General features: G+C 55.5%; 2 protein-coding genes across 6 annotated transcripts; one reads left to right on the top strand and one right to left on the bottom strand.

Annotated features, from left to right (window-relative positions):
- The first annotated feature begins 4,358 nt into the window (after positions 1–4,358).
- On the top strand, positions 4,359–9,429 carry LOC131496885 (tubulin gamma-2 chain). Of its 2 annotated transcripts, XM_058702688.1 has the most exons (11): positions 4,359–4,625; positions 4,904–5,016; positions 5,238–5,405; positions 5,719–5,787; positions 6,554–6,633; positions 7,044–7,170; positions 7,769–7,855; positions 7,962–8,111; positions 8,499–8,651; positions 8,743–8,904; positions 9,032–9,429. In XM_058702688.1, exons 1-11 carry the CDS (start codon positions 4,577–4,579, stop codon positions 9,227–9,229), a joined length of 1,356 nt encoding a protein of 451 aa, XP_058558671.1. In that variant the 5' UTR covers positions 4,359–4,576; the 3' UTR covers positions 9,230–9,429. The 2 variants fall into 2 exon arrangements, with proteins under 2 accessions (XP_058558671.1, XP_058558672.1); XM_058702689.1 differs by lacking the exon at positions 6,554–6,633 and having other exon boundaries at positions 4,360–4,625; positions 9,032–9,150.
- Positions 9,430–10,344: 915 nt separating this feature from the next.
- Positions 10,345–19,158, bottom strand: PLEKHH3 (pleckstrin homology, MyTH4 and FERM domain containing H3). Of its 4 annotated transcripts, none has more exons than XM_058702656.1 (13): positions 18,522–19,157; positions 16,512–16,567; positions 16,087–16,166; positions 15,793–15,984; positions 15,551–15,708; positions 15,323–15,443; positions 14,235–14,541; positions 13,473–13,680; positions 13,112–13,248; positions 12,465–12,597; positions 11,800–12,261; positions 11,311–11,502; positions 10,345–10,736 (listed from the first exon to the last, which is right to left on the bottom strand). In XM_058702656.1, the coding sequence occupies exons 1-13, from the start codon at positions 18,681–18,683 to the stop codon at positions 10,560–10,562; spliced, it is 2,385 nt and encodes a 794-aa protein (XP_058558639.1). In that variant the 5' UTR covers positions 18,684–19,157; the 3' UTR covers positions 10,345–10,559. The 4 variants fall into 4 exon arrangements, 3 of the variants coding, with proteins under 3 accessions (XP_058558639.1, XP_058558641.1, XP_058558640.1); XM_058702658.1 differs by having other exon boundaries at positions 13,121–13,248; XM_058702657.1 differs by lacking the exon at positions 18,522–19,157 and adding an exon at positions 17,939–18,508.
- Positions 19,159–19,710: the final 552 nt, after the last annotated feature.

The raw sequence follows: 19,710 nt of genomic DNA, 5'->3' as shown, positions 1-19,710 counted from the left end.
CCAACCCATTTCTACAGGTGAGGAGGAGCCCCCCAGCTTGCCAGAGATGGCTTCTTTGAGGAAGCTTACCTTGCAATTTCTCCAATTCAGATCAATTTACACGTTCTAACCTGTTTGTCTATAAACTAGGATTTGAAGGAAGTTTTCCCACTTCTGGGAGACCAGAAGGAGGAGCAAGGCACTATTATTAATCCTAAGAAAAGGTTGAAATTAAACTCCCTCATTTCACAAGAGTTCATAAACTGCTTCCAGCTTATTATTTTAAAGGAAGCAAACAGCCATTCCAGACTCACAAGGAGGGGAGGCCTGGCAAGTTTACTCTCATCTCTAAAGCCTCCCTCTTTACCTGGGCCTAGTGAAGCCTCCGAAGACAGCCAGCCCTTAGGAGCAGTTCTGTCAGGGGAAGGGAGCCCCAGGGAGGAGCTCTGACCTTGCCTCAAACTTCAAGGGGAGCACCCAGACCCTCCCTGAAAAGGCGAGGCTGCCAGTCCTCCTGAGGGACATCCCTAACAGCCTGGCCCAAATGGAGGAAGCAGGCTGGGGGACTGGGGTAGGGTGAGGGGAGGGAAACTGAGCAGAGGCTTGGGAGGGGACAGGCATGGGGCAAGCCAGAGCCTTCTAAAGAAGCCCAGAGGATTCATGGCGGCCAGCCCTGGAAGGTGGCCGAGTTCTCATAAAAAAGGAGAAAGTGATAGAGAAAAGAATACAAAAACCTTTGTCTGAGCATGACTCTTGCCAGTGGTGCCTCTGCCAGAGCCTCTGCAGCAGCTCCCAGAGAAAGCCCTCCAGACAGGGACAGACAGACAGCCCAATGGAGCAGAAGAGCAGCCAGAAGCCAGCCTGCATCTGAGTGGGGGTTTGGAATGTGCTGGCGCTGGGGGGCACCGCACCCACTCTTCAATAATTGGCTGGGAGACCACTGGCCATCCATATGGAAAAGATAAAGTGGATCCCTATCTTACAGCAGGCCTCCAAATAGGTTCCAGATGAACTAAAGACCTACAGAGTGTTTTGTTCGGGGCAAATTATGCTCAGAGACTAAGTTTGTCCTTGCCAATAATTTATTTAACACAGGTCCACTGTAAGAATTACAATTTATAATAATAATATTTCACAAGCCAATAGCATACAGGATGATGTCTCTTAATATGCCAATAAAGAAATAACATGCTCCAAATCAATGATAGATTAATTACATTATTGTTCCAGGTAAAAGGGAGATGGAACAAATAAAGTCCAATATTAGCTGAGGTGTACCTTTCTACAAGTTGGTTCTTGGGAGTGTCAGTCCTTCCAACTAAGAGCTGGGTATCAGCTGCCTGCTTAGGACCCTCACTGCTGGGGCACTTAGCTGGTGGGAGACGGAGCCAGTATTGGCAGGCAAGGTAGGCTGCTCTGAAGATTATTACTGCAGGGACCGCTACACAGCTTGGACCACTGCCTATGAGGAGTAGCCTCACTAAGGCAGAAGCAGATGTCCCTTCTCTTCCTGAGACTGCTGCATGGTTTAACACCACTGCTAACACCAAGGTAGCCTTGCCATGGCAGCCACAGTCCGAGTAAGTGTCTCAAGATCCCCAGAGAGCTATTAGATCAGCAAAGAGTAGCCTTGTCCAGACCAAATGCTTTCGAGTTGCTGGTCATTCCTCTTAATTTTTATTTTATTTTATTTTATTTTTTATTTTTTATTATTTTTTTTCAATATATGAAGTTTATTGTCAAATCGGTTTCCATACAACACCCAGTGCTCATCCCAAAAGGTGCCCTCCTCAATACCCATTCCTCTTAATTTTTAAAGTTTAAAAGTATACCACTGATGGACACCATGGCCGTTACTATGGTGTTGACGATGTAATGGTCCTCATCACTCCAGGTGCTAGAGTTCGGTGAGAAAGTTCTAATATCCAACTTCAAAACAATTTCATGAAAACAAGTTCAAACCACAAACAACTTTGTCCGAAACAAGCTTTCAAAACATGGATTTGAAATCATAATAAGTCAGCACACAACACGGGGAACAAGCAAAACTACTATGGGGCTTCTGGAAGAAAACATAAAAGGACAGCTTTATGATACTGGGAAAGGGATGCTATCTTTAACAAGGTATAAAACATGCAAAACAGAAAGGAAAATAAGGATAACTGTCTACATTAAAATCTTCTGTATGGGGCGCCTGGGTGGCGCAGTCGGTTAAGCGTCCGACTTCAGCCAGGTCACGATCTCGCGGCCCGTGAGTTCGAGCCCCACGTCAGGCTCTGGGCTGATGGCTCGGAGCCTGGAGCCTGTTTCCGATTCTGTGTCTCCCTCTCTCTCTGCCCCTCCCCCGTTCATGCTCTGTCTCTCTGTCCCAAAAATAAATAAAAAATGTTGAAAAAAAAAAATTAAAAAAAAATAAAATAAAATCTTCTGTAGGCCAAAAGACACCACATGCAAAGTATAAAGACAAGCCATAGACCAAGAGACAATATTTGCAACCCAGACAACCAGGAAAAAAATCTGTGGAGTATCTTATTATGTCCAAAAGAAATAGACCAATAGAAAAATGCGCAGAAGATATGGGCAAGGTACTAACAACAGCAACAACAACCAATCAGATGAACTTCACTTGTGATCATAACTGGAAATTATAACCATGAGATCCCCTTGGGCATCCATGGGATGGACAAAAATTAAGATCTGACAATCCAAGTGTGTATGCAGGTTTAAGCAAATGAAAACTCCATTGCTGGTAAGGGTGTACAACCATCTAGGAAAAAACATGTGAAACCTTGTAAAGTTTGTAAACCTTCTAAAGAAGATGCACAATGCCAGTGGCAGAGATATTCTCCTTCACGTTCACAAGTGACAAATCCCGTATTCACTCTATGTAACAGGGGATAAGTAGAAACAATCGAATCACCCTTGTGTGGAAATAGTATAAACTAATTTATTCATCCAATGAAACACGCTAAAGCAGTTAAATATAAAGCATGTAGAAATAAATCTACATGCATCAGCATTGCTAAATCACAAAAATACAATGTAGGGTGAAAAAAGCAGGTTACAAAAGTATAGTATATATACTCTAATACCATTTATAGAAAATTTCAAAACAAAAAAAAATATAATAAAAGTACAGAATCATGCTTGCATGTTTAAAACTTTGTAATTTAAAATAAAACAGAAACCACAATGAGATATCACTTCACAATCATTAAGATGGCTATTATTAAAAACCAAAACAAAACAAAACAAAGAACGTAAGAAGTGTTGGTGAGGATGTGGAAAAATTGGAACCCCTGTGCATTACAGGTAGGAATGTAAAATAGTGCTGCCAGAAAATGGTACCAGGGCGCCTGGGTGGCTCAGTCGGTTATCATCTGACTCTTGGTTTTGACTCAGGTCATGATCTCTGGGTTCATGGGTTTGAGTCCTGCATTGGGCTCTGCGTGGATGGTGAGGAGCCTGGTTGGGATTCTCTCTCTCTCCCTCTCTCTCTCTCTCTCTGCCCCTCTCATGCATGCATTCTCTCTCTCTCTCTCTCTCTCTCTCTCTCTCTCTCAAAATAAATTAAAATACAAAAGAAAGAAAATGGCACAGCAATTCCTCAAAAAATTAAACATAGAATTACCATATGATCCAGCAATTCTGCTTCTGGGTGTATACCCAGAATAATTGAAAGCAGGGACTCAAACTTATTTGTACACACCCATGTGCATGGCATAATTATTCACAACAGCCAACGCCAGCGTCCATCTACAGATGAATAGATAAACGCAAAATGTGGCATAAACATACAATGGAATATTATACATCCTTAAAAAGGAATGAAATTCTGGCACATGTTACAACATGGGAGTAACCTTGAGGACATTATGCAGTGAAATAAGGTAGACACAAAAGGACAAATACTATGCAATTCCATTTATATAAGATACCTGGTCAAAGTCATAGAGACAGGAAGTAGGATGTTGATGGGGATGGAGATGGAGAGTTATTATTTATGGTACAGGGTTCGGTTGGGAAGGTGAAGTTCTGGGGATAAATGATAGTGATGGTTGCGCAACAGTGTGAATGTACATTATGCCACAGAACCGTCCGATTAAAGAGGATTAAAATGGCAAATGTTATGTTAGGTATATTTAACTTAAAAATAGAAATGGAAAAAAAGACTGGCTTGAAGCCAGCCCCTCTATCCAGAAGAGCCGCCAAGCCGCTCACCCGTCTGTAGCACGCAGCTGACGCGATACACCTGGACCGCCCCTCCCCGCCCCCACGCTCGGGTCGCTACCCCGCAGCCCCAAAGAGTTTCACGGCGCAGGCGCGGTGCTGGGGTGGGTGGGCAGGAGGGGGCGTGGCCTCACACTGCGCCTGTGCCGAATTCCAGCTGTAACTGTAGTGGGGAAATCATGTCCAGGTTGGGCTCCCCGGCCCGGCGGCAGTGGGGAGGCCCGCACTGCACACGCGCAGACCGAGCACTCGCGTCAAAAGACGAAGAGAACGCGCGCTCCCCACGTCCCGCGAGCCCGGCTGCCAGGCGTTCGTCTCTGCCGTGACTCCCGCCGGGCAGGGCTGGCGCGCCCAGGTCTGAAGAGCGATGCCCCGGGAGATCATCACCCTGCAGCTGGGCCAGTGCGGCAACCAGAGTGAGCGAGCGAGCGCCGGGCCCTTCCAGTCTCCGGTTCTGCCCCTTCGGGTCCCACCCAAGTGCTTGGCATCCTCTAGTCCCCCTTTCCCCTCCATGAAACCCCTGCCCTATTGCGCATGATGAACAAGGCCCCGATGGAGAGCCGCGCCTGGGCTGTGACAGCTCCCAGACCAGGTGTCTTGGGCCCAGCCTCTGAGTGTGACAGCCTCTGAGCCTAACCCTGGGCTGCTGAGGCCTTATGACTATCAGACCCAGGCATCTCTCCCCATCCCCCAGTTGGGTTCGAGTTCTGGAAACAACTGTGCGCTGAGCATGGTATCAGCCCCGAGGGCATCGTGGAGGAGTTCGCCACCGAGGGCACTGACCGCAAGGACGTCTTTTTCTACCAGGTGCTCTCAGCGACTTTGCCAGCCCCCCCCCCACACCCCGCGCCCCCACAGCGGCCCCGGGGGGCCTGAGGGAAGGGCAGTGGCTTGGTACCAGGAAACCCTCTGGGCAAAGGAGTCAGGGCGGCTGGCTTGAGGAGGGAGGACAGGCAGGAGCCAGAGTTGGGAAGATGGAGGACTGGGCCTTAGCTGACTGGACCACCCTGCTGGTCTCCCCTTGACAGGCAGACGATGAGCACTACATCCCCAGGGCCGTGCTGCTGGACCTGGAGCCCCGGGTGATCCACTCCATCCTCAACTCCCCCTATGCCAAGCTCTACAACCCAGAGAACATCTACCTGTCAGAGCATGGAGGAGGGGCTGGCAACAACTGGGCCAGTGGATTCTCGCAGGTATCTGGGTGGCCATCCCAGAAACCCTTGATGTTCCCTCCCTAGGGCAAGGCAGGCTCAGGCAGCCTGGGGATTTGACCAGACCGGATAGACAATAAATAAGAGACAAAGGGATACCCTGACAAGAGGGAGAGCCAGGGAGAGGTGTATGCAAGCTGCAAATCATTTGAAAAGTAGCTTTTTTGGGTTGAGGGTCACAGCTGAGGCTCTGTTTGAGGGTGGCAGTAGTGTCCCAGGGGGTGTTCTTGGTGCTGAAAAGAGGTACTCCCCAGAACCTTCATCCTTACCCTCACTTCCATGTCTCTCTATACAGGGTGAGAAAATCCATGAAGACATTTTTGATATCATAGACCGAGAAGCAGATGGAAGTGACAGCTTAGAGGTGAGGTTCAGCCCCACTGAAGGAAAAGAAAAGGCTGATAAGTGCTGGGGAAAGGTCGGGAGGTAGTCCTAACAGGTGGTGTGATGGGGGCAATTCTATTTAAAACTAATTTTTGGAGCATCATATGTGAGATATTAAGGTAAATAAGGTACAGAGGCTCCTGGGTGGCTCAGTCGACTGACTTGATACCTGCTCAGGTTATGATCTCATGGTTCGTGAGATTGAGCCCCAAGTCAGGCTCTGCACTAACAGCTCAGAGCCTGCTTGGGATTCTCTCTCTCTCTCTCTCTCTCTCTCTCTCTCTCTCTCTGCCCTTCCTCTACTTGCTATCTCTCAAAATAAGTAAATTTAAAAAAAAAAACATTTAAAAAGAAAGGTACAGGGGTACCTGGGTGGCTCAGTCATTGAGTGTCCTACTTCAGCTCAGGTCATGATCTCATGGTTCACGTGTTTGAAACCTGTGTCAGGCTCTGTGCTGACAGCTCAGAGCCAGGAGCTTGCTTCAGATCTCCCTCTCTCTCTGCCTCTCTCTCTCTCAAAAATAGATATTTAAAAACAATTTTTTTAAAGAAAGGTACAGTACCTGTCCTCAAAGAGATCCTAATGTGGATGGCATCAGCTCCTTAGGCATGAGTCTTCCTTCCCAAGGAGCCTCAGCCTGATGGACACAGAAGCAGCCTTGAGACAGGAGTGTGTTGGGAGTGGGGAATGAGACAAGCCTAAAGCCTCTTCCCCAGATCCCTGGAGACTGCCTCTCCCCATGCAGGGCTTTGTGCTGTGTCATTCCATTGCTGGGGGGACCGGTTCTGGCCTGGGTTCCTACCTTCTGGAACGACTGAATGACAGGTAACCCTGTGTTTGGGGAGAGGGCATTACCCTGGTTCCCTGGGTTAGGTCTTTCCTTTTTGTCACTTTTTTCTCTTGGACTGAACGGCTTGGCACTATTGCTTTGAGTCACTGGTAGAAATAGAGCCTGGCCATCCAGGGAACATCTAGGAAACAGTAACTTCCAGGAGGGGGTTTGCCTAGGGAGAGGAGGGACCTACAGGGTTTGGTGGGTGTGATGCTTTAGGTTTATCCTTTTTGGCTCCTGGACTCTAAACACTCAGTTCTGCCCTCACCCGCCTTTTGTACAAGAGCTTGGTGGCACTTGGAAAGGAATGACCCTATTATCTCTAGAGAAGACCAAGGTGGGCAGTGATGGGAGTCCTTCCAGTTCACTGTCACCTTCCCCTTTCCCTTTTCTTCACCCCCAGGTATCCCAAGAAGCTGGTGCAGACATACTCAGTGTTTCCCAACCAGGACGAGATGAGCGATGTGGTGGTCCAGCCCTACAACTCCCTGCTCACGCTCAAGAGGCTGACCCAGAACGCAGACTGTGTGGTGAGTGCCAGAGAAAGGAGTGGGTGGGGGGGGGTGCTTTGCTCCACCTCCTCAAACCAGTGGGACATGTACACCCTGCCCTTCCCAAGCCCCTGCCCAGAGAACAGAGGACCAAATAAAGCCATACCTGGTGGCCCAAATTATGAAATAAGGACTTGACCCCAAGTTGCTCTCAACAAAGTGAATATCCCTGACATGTGTCCCCATTTAGCCTATTTAATGCCTACTCATGCTTAAATTCTCAGCCCAAGGGGCACTTTCATAGTAAAACCTTCTCTGACCACGCATTCAAGGTCAAATTCCTTTGTGCATATTTCAGGCTGTAACTGTACTTTTCTGTAGACCTGGTGAAGGGGACAGACCGTGCCTGTTTTACCCTCCATGGTGTCTCCAGAACCAGGCACAGTGGATGGCACATGGAGACAATTTGTTCACAGGATGGTAGAAAAGTGTCTTGTGATGCCCCAGGGACAGTATTTTCCTTTTTAAGTTAACACACTTCCTGGTTTTTAGAATTTAGAGGGGGTAAAGCTAATAACTTATCTCTCTGCCCCCTTTCTCCTCAAAAAGGTGCCGTGACCCTCTTCTGTCCCCCCAGGTGGTACTGGACAACACAGCCCTGAACCGGATTGCCACAGACCGCCTGCACATCCAGAACCCATCCTTCTCCCAGATCAACCAGCTGGTGAGCCCCTGCGCCTGGACTGGAAACCCTCCTTACTGGAGTGCCATCTGGGGAAGGGAGGCCCCGCCCCAGGCCAAGGCCCATGACCCGGCACCCCCGTCCCCAGGTGTCCACCATCATGTCAGCCAGCACCACCACCCTGCGCTACCCTGGCTACATGAACAACGACCTCATCGGCCTCATCGCCTCGCTCATCCCCACTCCTCGACTCCACTTCCTCATGACCGGCTACACCCCGCTCACCACGGACCAGTCGGTAGGAGCGGCCCCAGCAGGCCCTGCCCTAGCCTTTCTGTCCCCCTGCTGCGCCCTCCAGGAGCCGCTCTTTGTAGCCCCAGAGGCTCTGTGCTCAGGGACAGGCACAGACTGTCCAGCTCCGTGCTGACTTGTTCTCCTCTTCCCTACACCCCTGGCTCCCTGTAGGGCCCGGGCTACGTGGGGTCTGCTGATGCTCCCGCACAGGGGCATGACCTTGCTGAGCTGAGGAGGGCTAAGATTCCTGGTCCTGCAGCCAAGGTTCAGTGTACACCTGAATCTCAAGACGCCTCCCAGAGAGACCATCCTAGCCTGAGTCTGATGGGGGTCAGCCATTGGACCGTGCCCTGAGTGCTGGCCTGGTCCCCGTGGCCCGCTCTCCCCTCAGGTGGCCAGCGTGAGGAAGACCACAGTCCTGGATGTCATGAGGCGGCTGCTGCAGCCCAAGAACGTGATGGTGTCCACGGGCCGGGATCGCCAGACCAACCATTGCTACATCGCCATCCTCAACATCATCCAGGGGGAGGTGGACCCCACCCAGGTAGGTGAGGCCCCTTCGTGCCACCCCTGGAACCCACAGGGGTAGAGGAGAGGCTACCACCACCACTGTTGTGTCCACCCCTCCCCGCTAGGTCCACAAGAGTCTGCAGAGGATCCGGGAGCGGAAGTTGGCCAACTTCATCCCCTGGGGCCCTGCCAGCATCCAGGTGGCCCTGTCAAGGAAGTCTCCCTACCTGCCTTCGGCCCACCGGGTCAGTGGGCTCATGATGGCCAACCACACCAGCATCTCCTCGGTGAGCCTAATCTCCTGGTCTTCTTTGGCCATTCAGTTCCAGTAGACACCCTTATCATTCTCCCCCATTCCATTCCAGCCCCTTATCATGCACTGGTTCCCATCCTGGAGATTTCTATCTCTTTCAGCTCTTTGAAAGTTCCTGCCAGCAGTATGACAAGCTGCGGAAGCGGGAGGCCTTCCTGGAGCAGTTCCGCAAGGAGGACATCTTCAAGGAGAACTTTGATGAGCTGGACACGTCCAGGGAGGTTGTGCAGGAACTCATCGACGAGTACCATGCAGCCACACGGCCAGACTACATCTCCTGGGGCGCCCAGGAGCAGTGACTTCCTCCCCACCACTTCCCATGGACAGTATGCATAGTCCCCATTGTGCCTGGTCCCTGTGACCCAGATTCTTGTCACCAAAAACCTTTCTAGGTTTATCTCCAGCCCAGGAGCTGGTCCTACTTCCACCCTTCTCTGACCTGACCCTTGATATTGCTCATTTAGCTTGAATAAAGCAATAAAGCTTTGTCGTGAATACAGTCAGAGCTTGGTTGTGGATATAGTCAGGGCTTGGTCTGTGAATATAGGGGATGACCCATGCTCCCTCCCAGTTCCCAGGTATGTGGCCTTTATCTTAGTCCACTTAGTCCAGGTCTTAGTGTGGTCACTATTTCCACTGGCATACCTTGTCTAGAACCAGGCTGCTTTACTAGAGTCAGCCCTACTCTCAAGATTACAGAGGTTTACTGAGGTCTGCTATGTCCTCAGTGCCTACGCTCCTGCCCCAGGGTGGATCAATATTGCCCCAGCTTCTTCCGCTAGCGAAGAGGCTGTGGGGGCTAGAGAAGGAGGGCCTGCAGCATTCTGAGCAGGTCAGGAAAGCCAGAACTCTAGATTCCCAGTGCCCAAGGCTATCAGATCCTCAGGAACGCAACCCGATTCAAACTAACTTGATAAAGCAGGAACAGAACTCGGGAGTAGGACTGAGCCCATCCCGATAAGGTATTATCTGTGCCAGAGAAGTTCTTGGGTCTGATCCTGCTCCAGGCTTCTCTCCATTCCAGGCCCAAAGCAGTAGGCACACAAAAGATGGACCCAACTAGGGCCCAGAAGCTGGACACCAGGGTAGGAACTGGGTAGTGCCAGTCCTGATGACTCACTGCCTTCCGGCCTTAGAGACGCCAGAAGGCCACCCCTATGCCACTCAATGGAGAAGCAAGGGTGAGTAATTGCCAGCCTCCAAAACTGCCCTCTTGCCTGCCCCACCCACCACCCTGTGGCAGCATGCTGGCTAAGAGGAGGTTAAATCCAGAAGGTCAAGGAGGGTGGAGCTCTGTGGTGTCCAGACTCCCTTCAGTGCTGGTAAAAGCCCACAGTGTGGGCGTCCCCAGAGGTGGAGCTCTGAGCTCTGGGGACTCTAACTTGTCCCACTGACAACACTCCCACAGGAAGGGTTTGTGTAAATAAGGATTTTTTTTTTTTTCTTTTTGCTTCTCTTCTACAAATAAATTAAGAAACAAACTAGAAAATTGTCTGCACCCATTGCAGCCCTTGGGTGTGGTGTGTGCCCTGTCCCTGCAGGGCCAAAAGGGTCCACGGTTCCCTCAAATCTCAGAGCAGTCCAGGTCCAGGCTGGAGGCAGAAGGGAGGTCGTGACCTCTTGGCAGGCTCAGTCCTGCAGCTGCCCCAAACAGCCAGACTGTCCCTGGGGCTCGTCCAGGCCCGGGTGCTGGCTGGGAGGGGAGGTGTCTGGCAGGTCTTGGCATGGAGGAGAAGGGCTGCGGCAGGGCCTCTCGGGGGAGGGACTGGGCAAATAGGCATTCACCAGCTGCATGATCTCTTCCACCTAAGAGAAGGCAGAGGTCAGAGTGCAGTAGGGGCCACTGGGTTCTCCTTTGTCTCATCCTCCACCCAGGCTCCTTACCAAGGCCTTACTAGAGCTGCCCCCTACGACCTTTCCTTCCTCATCACCACTCTCTCCTTCACTCACTATGTGCCAGTCACACTGGTGTCTTTCTGCTCCTCAAAGATGCTAAGTGGATTGTCATCTCAAGGCCTTTACACTTGGAATATCTTCTACCTGGAATGCTGTTCCCCCAGGTCTTCCTGTGGCTAGCTTAAAGGTCACTTTGAGTATCCTTTCCTGACTGTTCTACCTAATGCTATGACCCCCCCTCCAGTCACTTCCTGCCACACTACCCTTCCCTTGGTAGCGTTTATCACTTTCTTATATGGTTTTTGATTCCTTGTTCAGTGTCTGACACTCCTGCTCTAATTAATATCAGTTCCTTGAGCCTCTCTTTGATCACAGGTGGATCCCCGGTGCCTAGAACTGTATCTGCCCCATGCTCAGTGTTTAATAAAATGTTTCTTGACATCCTTTCCATTCCTTCCACCTTCCACACCCTCTTTCTACTCACCTGGGGACTCTGCAGGAGGAGCTGGCTCTCTCCCACCCTCAGTGCCAGGGTGTGGGGGCCCATCAGTTGGCAGGCGGCCACATGGCCATAGCTGACACAGTGGATGGGCTCTGTCTCACCTGGCCGGGAGAGGGACATGGCCTTGGCTCCCAAGCCCAGGCATAGCTTCTGTGGAGTGCCCCCACCAGGCTCCTATGGACAGACAGGCAGAGTCAGGGTGGAAGGAGGGAACCCTGCAGCATTAATTTTGGTGGGGGGAGATGGCTGTGAGCAGGAAGTTTCCCAGTCCCCTCTATGATCCACATTGCATGGAGGGGCTTAAGGCTCTGGAGAGGTGAGAACCCAAGGGCCAGGGAGTGACCCCTGGGATTTGGGAGGGGCATCTGTGCTGGGTGTCAGGAGTGACTTGACCCACAGTGGGGCTTGTGGCTCTGGGGCAAAGGTGTAGGGCTTGGGCCGCCAGAGTCCCCTCTCCCTTCTCCCCCTCACCGTGCTCAGCTCCAGAACGTCATACCGAGCAGCGCCGAACCCTGGACACTGCGCCGCCAGAGCCAGGTAGGCAGCCATGGCCTCAGCTCGGCCCATGCCCCGTAGCCGCTTCCAGCCGCCCAGCACAGCGGCCGCCGTGCCGGCGCCACCTCCTCCCTCGCGGGCCACGCTTCCCGCCGTGCTGCCGGCCCCGCCGCCGCGCCGGGTCCTCTCCGCCCGCCTCTTGGCCAGGCCCGGACTCCAGATTGCCCCGGCCAGCAGGGCGGCGGAGGGAGGAGGCCTGGGGACTGGGCGGGGAGGGTCTTCACGTGGCGGGGCGGGGGGCGGCAGCAGGCGGTCCAGGGGTGGCAGGGGCTCCCTGGGGGAGAAGTCTCGGTGCAGGCTCTGCAGACGCAGCGCCGCCAGGGCGCGCAGCGTGTCTTCGGGCGGGGGCGGCCGGCCGCGGAGCAGCAGAGCGTGAGCCTAAGAGGAGGCAGTGGGTGTCAACGTGGGAGCGGCGGCGAAGACACCTCGGGGTGCAAAATCCGAGGTCTGGGTTCAAGTAAAGCCTCCCGCGAGGTTGCCATAACTATGAAATGAGACGGCCCAGAAAGGGAGGGGTTCAGGCTCGCGAGTCTTGGCGGGGGGGGGGGGGGGGGGGGGGCGTGAACGCTGGAGATCCTCACCTGCTCAAAGAGGAAAGGCAGTTCGTGACCGTCTGGGGACAGCCCCTCTGGGTGCAGAGGCCCGTGAAGACGCAGGCATAGTCTCCAACCAGAGTCCGTCGAATCATCCAGCCCGGCTTCCTCCGCTGCCAAACTAAAGAAGAGATAAGGAGGGGCGCCTGGGTGGCTCAGTCGGTTAAACGTCCGACTTCAGCTCAGGTCATGATCTCGCGGTCGGTGAGTTCAAGCCCCGCGTCGGGCTCTGGGCTGATGGCTCAGAGCCTGGAGCTTGCTTCCGATTCTGTGTCTCCCTCTCTCTCTGACCCTCCCCTGTTCATGCTCTATCTCTCTCTGTCTCAATAATAAATGTTAAAAAAAAAATTTTTTTTTTTTTTTAAAAAAGAGAGAGATAAGGACTCGATGCGAGGCAGAAGCGAGACTCCCCTAGGCGCTGGCCGGAGGCGGGACCAAACGGGGGGGCGGAGCCAGAAGTTTGGGACGCCTTGAAGCCAAACAGCAAACTGCCCGAGGGCAGGCTCCATGTGTGAACCAGCAAACGTTACCGTGCAGGGCAAATGGCCAGGGCTTCATAAAAGTTTGCTCAGGGATTGACCAGAGCTGAGAGGCTGATGGGTTAACGGAGAGCGGGGCTGGGGCTGGACATTTACTTCTCAAACCTGGTGAGCACGTCGGCCACGAGAGTGCTCCCAGCCAGGGCTCGCTCCTGGGCCCCTCGCTGCTCATACAGCGCGAATGCGTTCCGGCTACGGGCCAAGCCCAGCCGTCCCACGAGCTCTCGAGCAACCTGGATGGGAGAAGGCATGAGGGGAAGGTCAGACCGCGCAGGGGTCTTGCCATCTGGAGGGTTCTTTCAGCTCTCTCAGTCCCTCCATACACATCCCTGGCTCAAATGATGAATCTCAGGCTTGGGCAAACCTAGGGCCTGGGAACCAGGAGAGCCAGGCATGGGAAGCTGGGGTCGGGGGGGGGGGGGCGGGTTGTGATTTCAGGGGTCTTTTCTGGCCTTACCTCCCCCGCTGTGGTGTGAGAGTCTATGGCCACAGGGCAGGCACCAGCCCCCGGACAGTGCACGGTGCACAACAGCTCCTGTCGTCGGCTCAACGCTGAAATCTCTGCCAGAGAAGGCACCAGCTCCCGGCCGCGCGTCCGGCCCAGCGCTTTCCGGATGAAGCGCGCATATTCCGCCAGTTCTGTGTCCGGGAGCGCCTGCTCGGTCCTGGGGTAGGGAAAACCCGAGGATCGGTGCTCAGAGAGCTAACCTTCTCCCCCTTCCTTTCGCCCTCTTATTTTATCGTTTCTTTCATCTAATCGGTTCCCTTCCTTCCAACTCTAAGTTCCTTGAAGGCAGCGACCCTCTGTCTTCTGGATCTACCCTTGGCGCACCACGTGGATCTGAATTACTTTCTAAGGCCCTGACAGCTTGCTCCTCACTGCCCCCTCCCACTTCCCAAAGTCTCCACGATCCTCCTTCGGGTTGGAATCCAAAATCCAGCTTCATTCCGCTTTGCAACTGGCTGCCTCAGCCCCGAGGAAAAGCAGCCTTTAGTAATTCCTCTGCCCAAAGGGGGCGCCTTTTGTAATTCCTCCCACCGAAAGTGGGATCAGATCTTTAATTCCCACAGAGACGGTGTACATATTAGCAGCGGTCAAGTCTCTTCCCTTCGCTGGGCCTAAATTCTCCCTCCACCAAACAATTTGGCAAGGCCTGTCATTCTCTCCCAGCCCTGTCAGCTCCCTTGCCTTGGCCTTACCCCACCCCTCCCCTCTCACCTTTCCAGATGCCCCAGGAGGTGCCCCCTCACAGCTCCCCCAGGCCGGAAGGTGCAGCTCATGCAGGTGAGGAGCTGCCAGTACCGAAGGGCTGCGGGGTCTTGGGTAGCTGGGGGCCCAGGGGGCCCTGCGGGGCCCGAGGTCTGCTTAGCCAGCTGCAGGAAGAGCTCGTCGCGGAGCGCAGGCAGGTCCCGGCAGGTTTGGAGCACACCCTGCATCAGGGGCCCGGGGCGCCGCGCCCCCTCCAGCGCCTGCAGCGCCAGGAACAGCCGCACCGCCTCCTCGCGCAAGGGTGCGTAGCCCGGACCTGTGGGAGGGTGGGGGTGGAGGGACGGTTTGGAGAGGGGACACAGAGCTGGGCCCTGGAAGGAAGGCATGAACCAGGGAAAGGTCAGAGGGAATATAAGGGGACAGGGGATGGCAAGGAGGGGAGAGTTCGAACGACAGGAAGAGTGAAGGGAAAGCAATGGTCCCCACAGAGCCAAGCTCTCAACCCCTACCTCCCAGGCATCTCCACCTCGGGATCCACTGAGGCTGCTCTCTGAGTTTGTGAGCTACAGGGGTTGACTAAAAGAAATAGGCTCAAACCCCAGATTCTGCAATTGGGCACTAAGAGCCATCACCATGAACTAGAAAACAGGCTGGACTGGGAGTCCTGAAACAAGGGTTTGTCTCCCAGCCCTCCTTAATCTTCTAGCTTTAGGGCCTGACTAGTCACTGTTCCTTTTGGGGAAGAGGTGTAGCTGAATGAGGCCAGCACATTGTCCCAAAGTTCTGGCCTGTCCAGCAGTTGTAAAGGCGGTATGACTTGGTCTTAAGAGTATACTGAAAAATGGGACAGAGAGTGTAAAAACTCATGAAGGATATCAGTAGGCAGAATGAGACCCACAGGGAAGGTGGTCAAAGGGAGCCTCTTTTCCTGTGCTGGCTTCCCTCTCCTCCACCTTGGGTATCAGTTTGGTCAGCTTCTATTTTCACCTTCATCCTTGGAAAAGTGAGGGGCTAGGTTTGCTTTGGACTTCTAAGTCCCTGTCAAGTGAGGCATTCAGATTCCCCATCCAAGGGACTTGGGCCATGGCACCACTCACCTGGGGCGCTGACACCGTAGGGCAGGGGCAGGAGTGGAGCGTACAAGGCCCCACTGGTGTGCCTCAGAATTGGGTTCCGTCGGTAAATAAGGGCCACAGCTTCCGGATCCCCGCAACTCTCCTAGAAGTTAAGGAGTCACAGGGATGGGAAAGGGGGCTCTCCATGAACTCAGACAGCTTCTGGATTCACCACCCTCCTCTTTCTCGACGAAGTCCCTTCTTTCACACCTGAATGTCCCTAAGCAGCAGCTGGGTAGGGGTCTCCAGTGGTGCCTTGGAAGCGATCACTTCTCGCAACGCCACCCCCCAGCGCTCCGCCTCAGCCTGGCGCGGGGAGCAGAGCCGGATGCTGTGCTTCCGGCCAGACACGGTAACTGACCACAGACCTGGGGAAAAAGAGCCCGCGGAGGGCGATTAGGGCCGGCGGGGCTGCTGCCCAGGGAGGTACAAGAGTCCCCACGAAGTCTCACCGGTCTCTTTGGGTCGGCGCTCCGGGCCAGTCACCGAACACAAGCTGGTGAGCACGAGGCTCCCGAGGCGCCGCGCCCCCTTCCCGCTGCTGCTGAACTGATCCAGGGAGTCCCTGGTGAGCACGAACCAGGCCCGGCGCGGGGGCAACCAGGGCCGCGCCCCTCCTCCGCGGGGCTCTCGGTACAGCCAACCTGGAGGGCAGAAGAGGGAAGGAAAGGAGGTGAGTAGGAGAAGACACTATCCCCTGGAGGATTGGGATTGGGGCTTCCAGAGTGCATGAGGTGGGTCCCCACCTTTCACCACGACGTCCGGGTCCTCCTCCGGCGGCCCCTTCTCTGGGATGAGACTTCGCGTCTCCTCCCAGCTCTGCAGCCTGGGCCAGAGGGGAGGGAGGGTTGGGCGAGGCTGTCGGTCCTGCACCCCGCCTCCAGGGGGCTCCTCAGTCGGGGCTCCCCAGACTGCAAGCGCCGGGACACCCCTCCCCCAGGCTGTGGGAACTGCTGGGCCGTTCTGACCTCGCACCAGAAATAGCCCAGACCCCCCCCCCCTTTCTCCCCGCGCCCCCAGTCGGACCGCCCCCCCGGGACCCCGGCCAAACCACAGCGTCCGGCGTAAGGCCTCTCCCTTATTGCACAACTGCGGGAGGGCAGACGGCGAGGATTGGGGTCCCGGGAACGGGCTGGGGTCTCCAGACCACGAGACTCAGGGCCGAGCTCACCTGTCAGAGGCTGGCCCGCTCCTCACCGGCTGAGTCAGCGTCACGTCCAAGGGGCCCTGGGGAAACAGGCGGGGGCAGCCCTCAGGATCAGAGCCGTCATCGCAGGATGCCGGTGGCTTCTGCCCCCAGGACAGCGCTGCTCAGGGAATTGAGGAATCAAGGAGTAGGGTCATGACTGTGAGGGAGTGAGTAGAAGCTGAAGGTCGCCCCTTCTTCCAGTCTGTACAGAACTGCCCCAGCTAAGAAGCGAAGCCTCCCGCCTTGTCTCCGTTTCCCTTTGAAGACTTAAATCAGGGCGGGATACAGTGGAAAGAACACTGTGCAGGGAGTGGGGAGACCTGGGTTCTAGTAACAGCCTGACCACTAACTCGAATCACTAACTGGCTGTGGAACCTTCACAAGTCGGCAGAGCCTTTGGGCCTTGGCTTCCCCATCTTTGAAAAGAGAGAGGTGGGTGAAGTTTCTTCTTGCTGGAAGTCACCCCCTCCTCCTCATTTTCCCTTCATTGGCTGGCAGGCAGGCAGGTGGTGGGCACAGAAGTGGGTGAAGGGAAGAAGGACTTTTTCAGTATAGGGCTTTCTCCAAGAACTACTTTTGCCCTTCCATAGACACCCCTCAGACTCAATGGTAAGCAGACCCTCCCCCTTTGCTGGGGCTCAGGAAGGGCAGGCTGGAAAATGGCACATGCTCTCCGGGGGAGATGCAGCTCAGGATTTTGCCCTTCTCCCCCTTGTCCTGGAACTTCAACTGTAGACTGGGGTCTGAGAGAGGCCAAAATCCGTCCAGGAGCCAGGTCAGGCAGGAACGGTGCCATCGTCCCTTTGCTCCCACACTGCTAAAGCCAGGAGGGGGAGGTGGGGGAGGCAGGGACACCTGTCCCCAAGCTCAGTGGAGGGGGGTGGAGGTGGAGCATGAGGGAGGCAATGGTGTGGTTCATACTGCCGACCCTGTCCAGGCTGGAAGCTTGGGGACGCCTGGGTCCTTTGCCTTCCTGAGTGACAGATCAACCTATTTTCTGGAGGGTCTAAAAGGAGTTCTTAGCCACACCACCACGGGGGCAGGTGCTGACCACTCTCTTAGACCAACTCCCCTAATCGCCGTCCCCTGCTTCCCTCCCTCCACCCCCCTCTATATTTATCCGCCCTCCGCCTCCGCCAGGTGCTGGCGCCGGCCCCAGCGGCGCAGCCCGCCCCACCCGGGCACCGAGCCACCGGGCCTGCTGGGGACCCCTGAGTGGGGGATGGGAGCCTGACCCGGACCATAGCACACGGGAGTCTGGTTGCCGGTGTGCAGGGGAATCGGGGAGGGGACGTCATGAATTGGAGGTCTTCCAGACCAACGAGCCTCAGTTTCCCCACGGGGAGATTCCACAAAACCGGGGAGCCGTGTCCCTCACCATCCCCTCCGAAATTCCCCAGGAGCCTCACCAGGGAGGGCCGAGAGTTCTGTCTTGAGTGGCAGGGTAATGACGATGGGTCCTCGAAGAGCGGTCGCCCCCAGCTCCCTGTCCGTGGGGTCCCTGCCACGGCCCCCAATCTGAGGATGCCTTCTCCCCCTCTCCCACGTCCCCGCGGCGGGAGCTCCGGCATCTGGCCCCAGCACTCAGCGCTCACAAACTGGGAGCGGAGCGGACCCAGGCGTCCGAGCCGCCCAGCCGGCCTCGCCACATTCCTCGGCGCTGGCGGAGGCGGAAGGAGACGGGATGGGACGCGGGCCCGGCGGGGAAGGGAGAGGCAGGGCCAGGTCGGGCCACGCGTGACGCCTCCCCTGCCTCAGGGCCCCTAGCAGGTGGACAGCGCCCAGCATGAGGCTCGAGGCCCACAGGCACATCCCCAGTAGGACTGTTCCTTGAGCTCCGGGGGGGGCTCCTGGCCCCCAGGCAAAAACCTCTCCCATGTCCCCGGTCCGCCAAGAGCACGCCGTTTGGCTGGAGTCTGGAGCAGGATCAGACGTGACGGCTGGTTTTGGTGAGAGGGATTGAGACAAGACTCCAAACCCCCCGGGACTTACCCTCCCGCCGCCCGCTGGACTCGGGGTCCGCAGCTCAAAGGTCTCCTCGTCCTCGTCCTCGTCCCCGTCCCCGCTAAGCTCGCCGTCCCCGTAGTCCCGGTGCAGAAGAGTAAAGCCTCGACGGCAGCAGAGGAGCCACCACAATCCCCCGGGGAGAGGCATCCGGGCGAGCAGCCGGGGGATGGGGGCTCGGGCAGCCGGGCCGAGCTGCAGGGGGTCGGAGAAACTGGCGGGGCTCCGACCCGAGCGAGGGAATGATGCAGCGGGAGGAGGGGAAGAGAGAAGGGGACAAGGAGGAGGCAGTGTCAGACGCTGGGGTGCAAGGGGTCTCTTGCTAGCGCCTGCGGGGTCTCGGTGTCTGCGCCCCCAGAGGGGGAGGGGGAAAGCGTCCAGGGCTGGTGGGGGAGCAGTGTCCGGAGCTGGGAAGTAGTGTCCGTTGTAGTGTCCAGCCCTGTGGGGGGCAGTGTCCGGTCCAGTGTCCGAGGTGGGCAGTTGTCCAAGCTCCAGGGAGGGTCGTGTCCGGTAGAGTGTCCGGTGGCCGGGGCCCGGGCCGCGCGCGCTGCGCTCCCTGCAGCCCCGGGACTGGCGCGCTAGGGGCGCGAGCACAGCTCTGGGACCCCGCCTCCCCAACCCCCTCCCCTCCGACGGCCCCCCCCTTTCCCTCTTCTTTCTCTCCTCCCTTCTTTACAGGGCAGGGTGCAGTTTTCGTCACAGCCTCCCCTGACCAATCCCTGTGCCTGGCGCCGGGCGCGGCCACCAATCAGACCACTGAAACCGCGGCGGGTTGCATCATGTGCCCCTGGCTTGGTGACAGCGGGGAGGAGCAGAGGAATAAGGAGGGAGGGGGCTGTGCGATGTTAGCCACGCCCCTGTCTCTGAGGTCGGACTCGGAGTGCTAGTGATGTCACGGAAGCCCGCCTTCATGCCCGTTTTAACTCTTGGCTCACCAACCAAGAGATTAAAAACCCTCTCGAGGAGCTTTATAGAAGGAAGGGCATAGGGCATGAAGGAAGGTCCCGACTGCTGCCCTCTGAAACCCTGTCTCGTCTCAGGGTCCCTGAGAAAGGAACGAGACTTAGCTACCTGCGCCAGGCTCAGCTCTAGACGCAGCTAGCTCTCCGCCCCTGGATGGAGTAGTCCAATTCCTTGATGTGAGTCGCTTTAAAAATTAAGGTGACTCGGGAATTAA

This window comes from Neofelis nebulosa, chromosome 16 (assembly GCF_028018385.1).
Source record: "Neofelis nebulosa isolate mNeoNeb1 chromosome 16, mNeoNeb1.pri, whole genome shotgun sequence".
NCBI classification, from domain to species: Eukaryota; Metazoa; Chordata; class Mammalia; order Carnivora; family Felidae; genus Neofelis; species Neofelis nebulosa.
This window is presented reverse-complemented; position numbering and strand designations above follow the sequence as displayed.

Bases quoted from the DNA above. Each gene is read 5' to 3' on its own strand.
- LOC131496885 (XM_058702688.1), top strand. From the start codon at position 4,577: ATGCCCCGGGAGATCATCACCCTGCAGCTGGGCCAGTGCGGCAACCAG. The intron at 4,626-4,903 runs GTGAGCGAGCGA...CCCATCCCCCAG, and splicing joins GGGCCAGTGCGGCAACCAGA to TTGGGTTCGAGTTCTGGAAA. The intron at 8,112-8,498 runs GTAGGAGCGGCC...CTCTCCCCTCAG, and splicing joins CGCTCACCACGGACCAGTCG to GTGGCCAGCGTGAGGAAGAC.
- PLEKHH3 (XM_058702656.1), bottom strand. From the start codon at position 18,683: ATGCCTCTCCCCGGGGGATTGTGGTGGCTCCTCTGCTGCCGTCGAGGC. The intron at 15,444-15,550 runs GTGTGAAAGAAG...CTTAACTTCTAG, and splicing joins TGCTGCTTAGGGACATTCAG to GAGAGTTGCGGGGATCCGGA. The intron at 13,681-14,234 runs GTGAGAGGGGAG...TCCCTACCCCAG, and splicing joins CTCCTGGGGCATCTGGAAAG to GACCGAGCAGGCGCTCCCGG.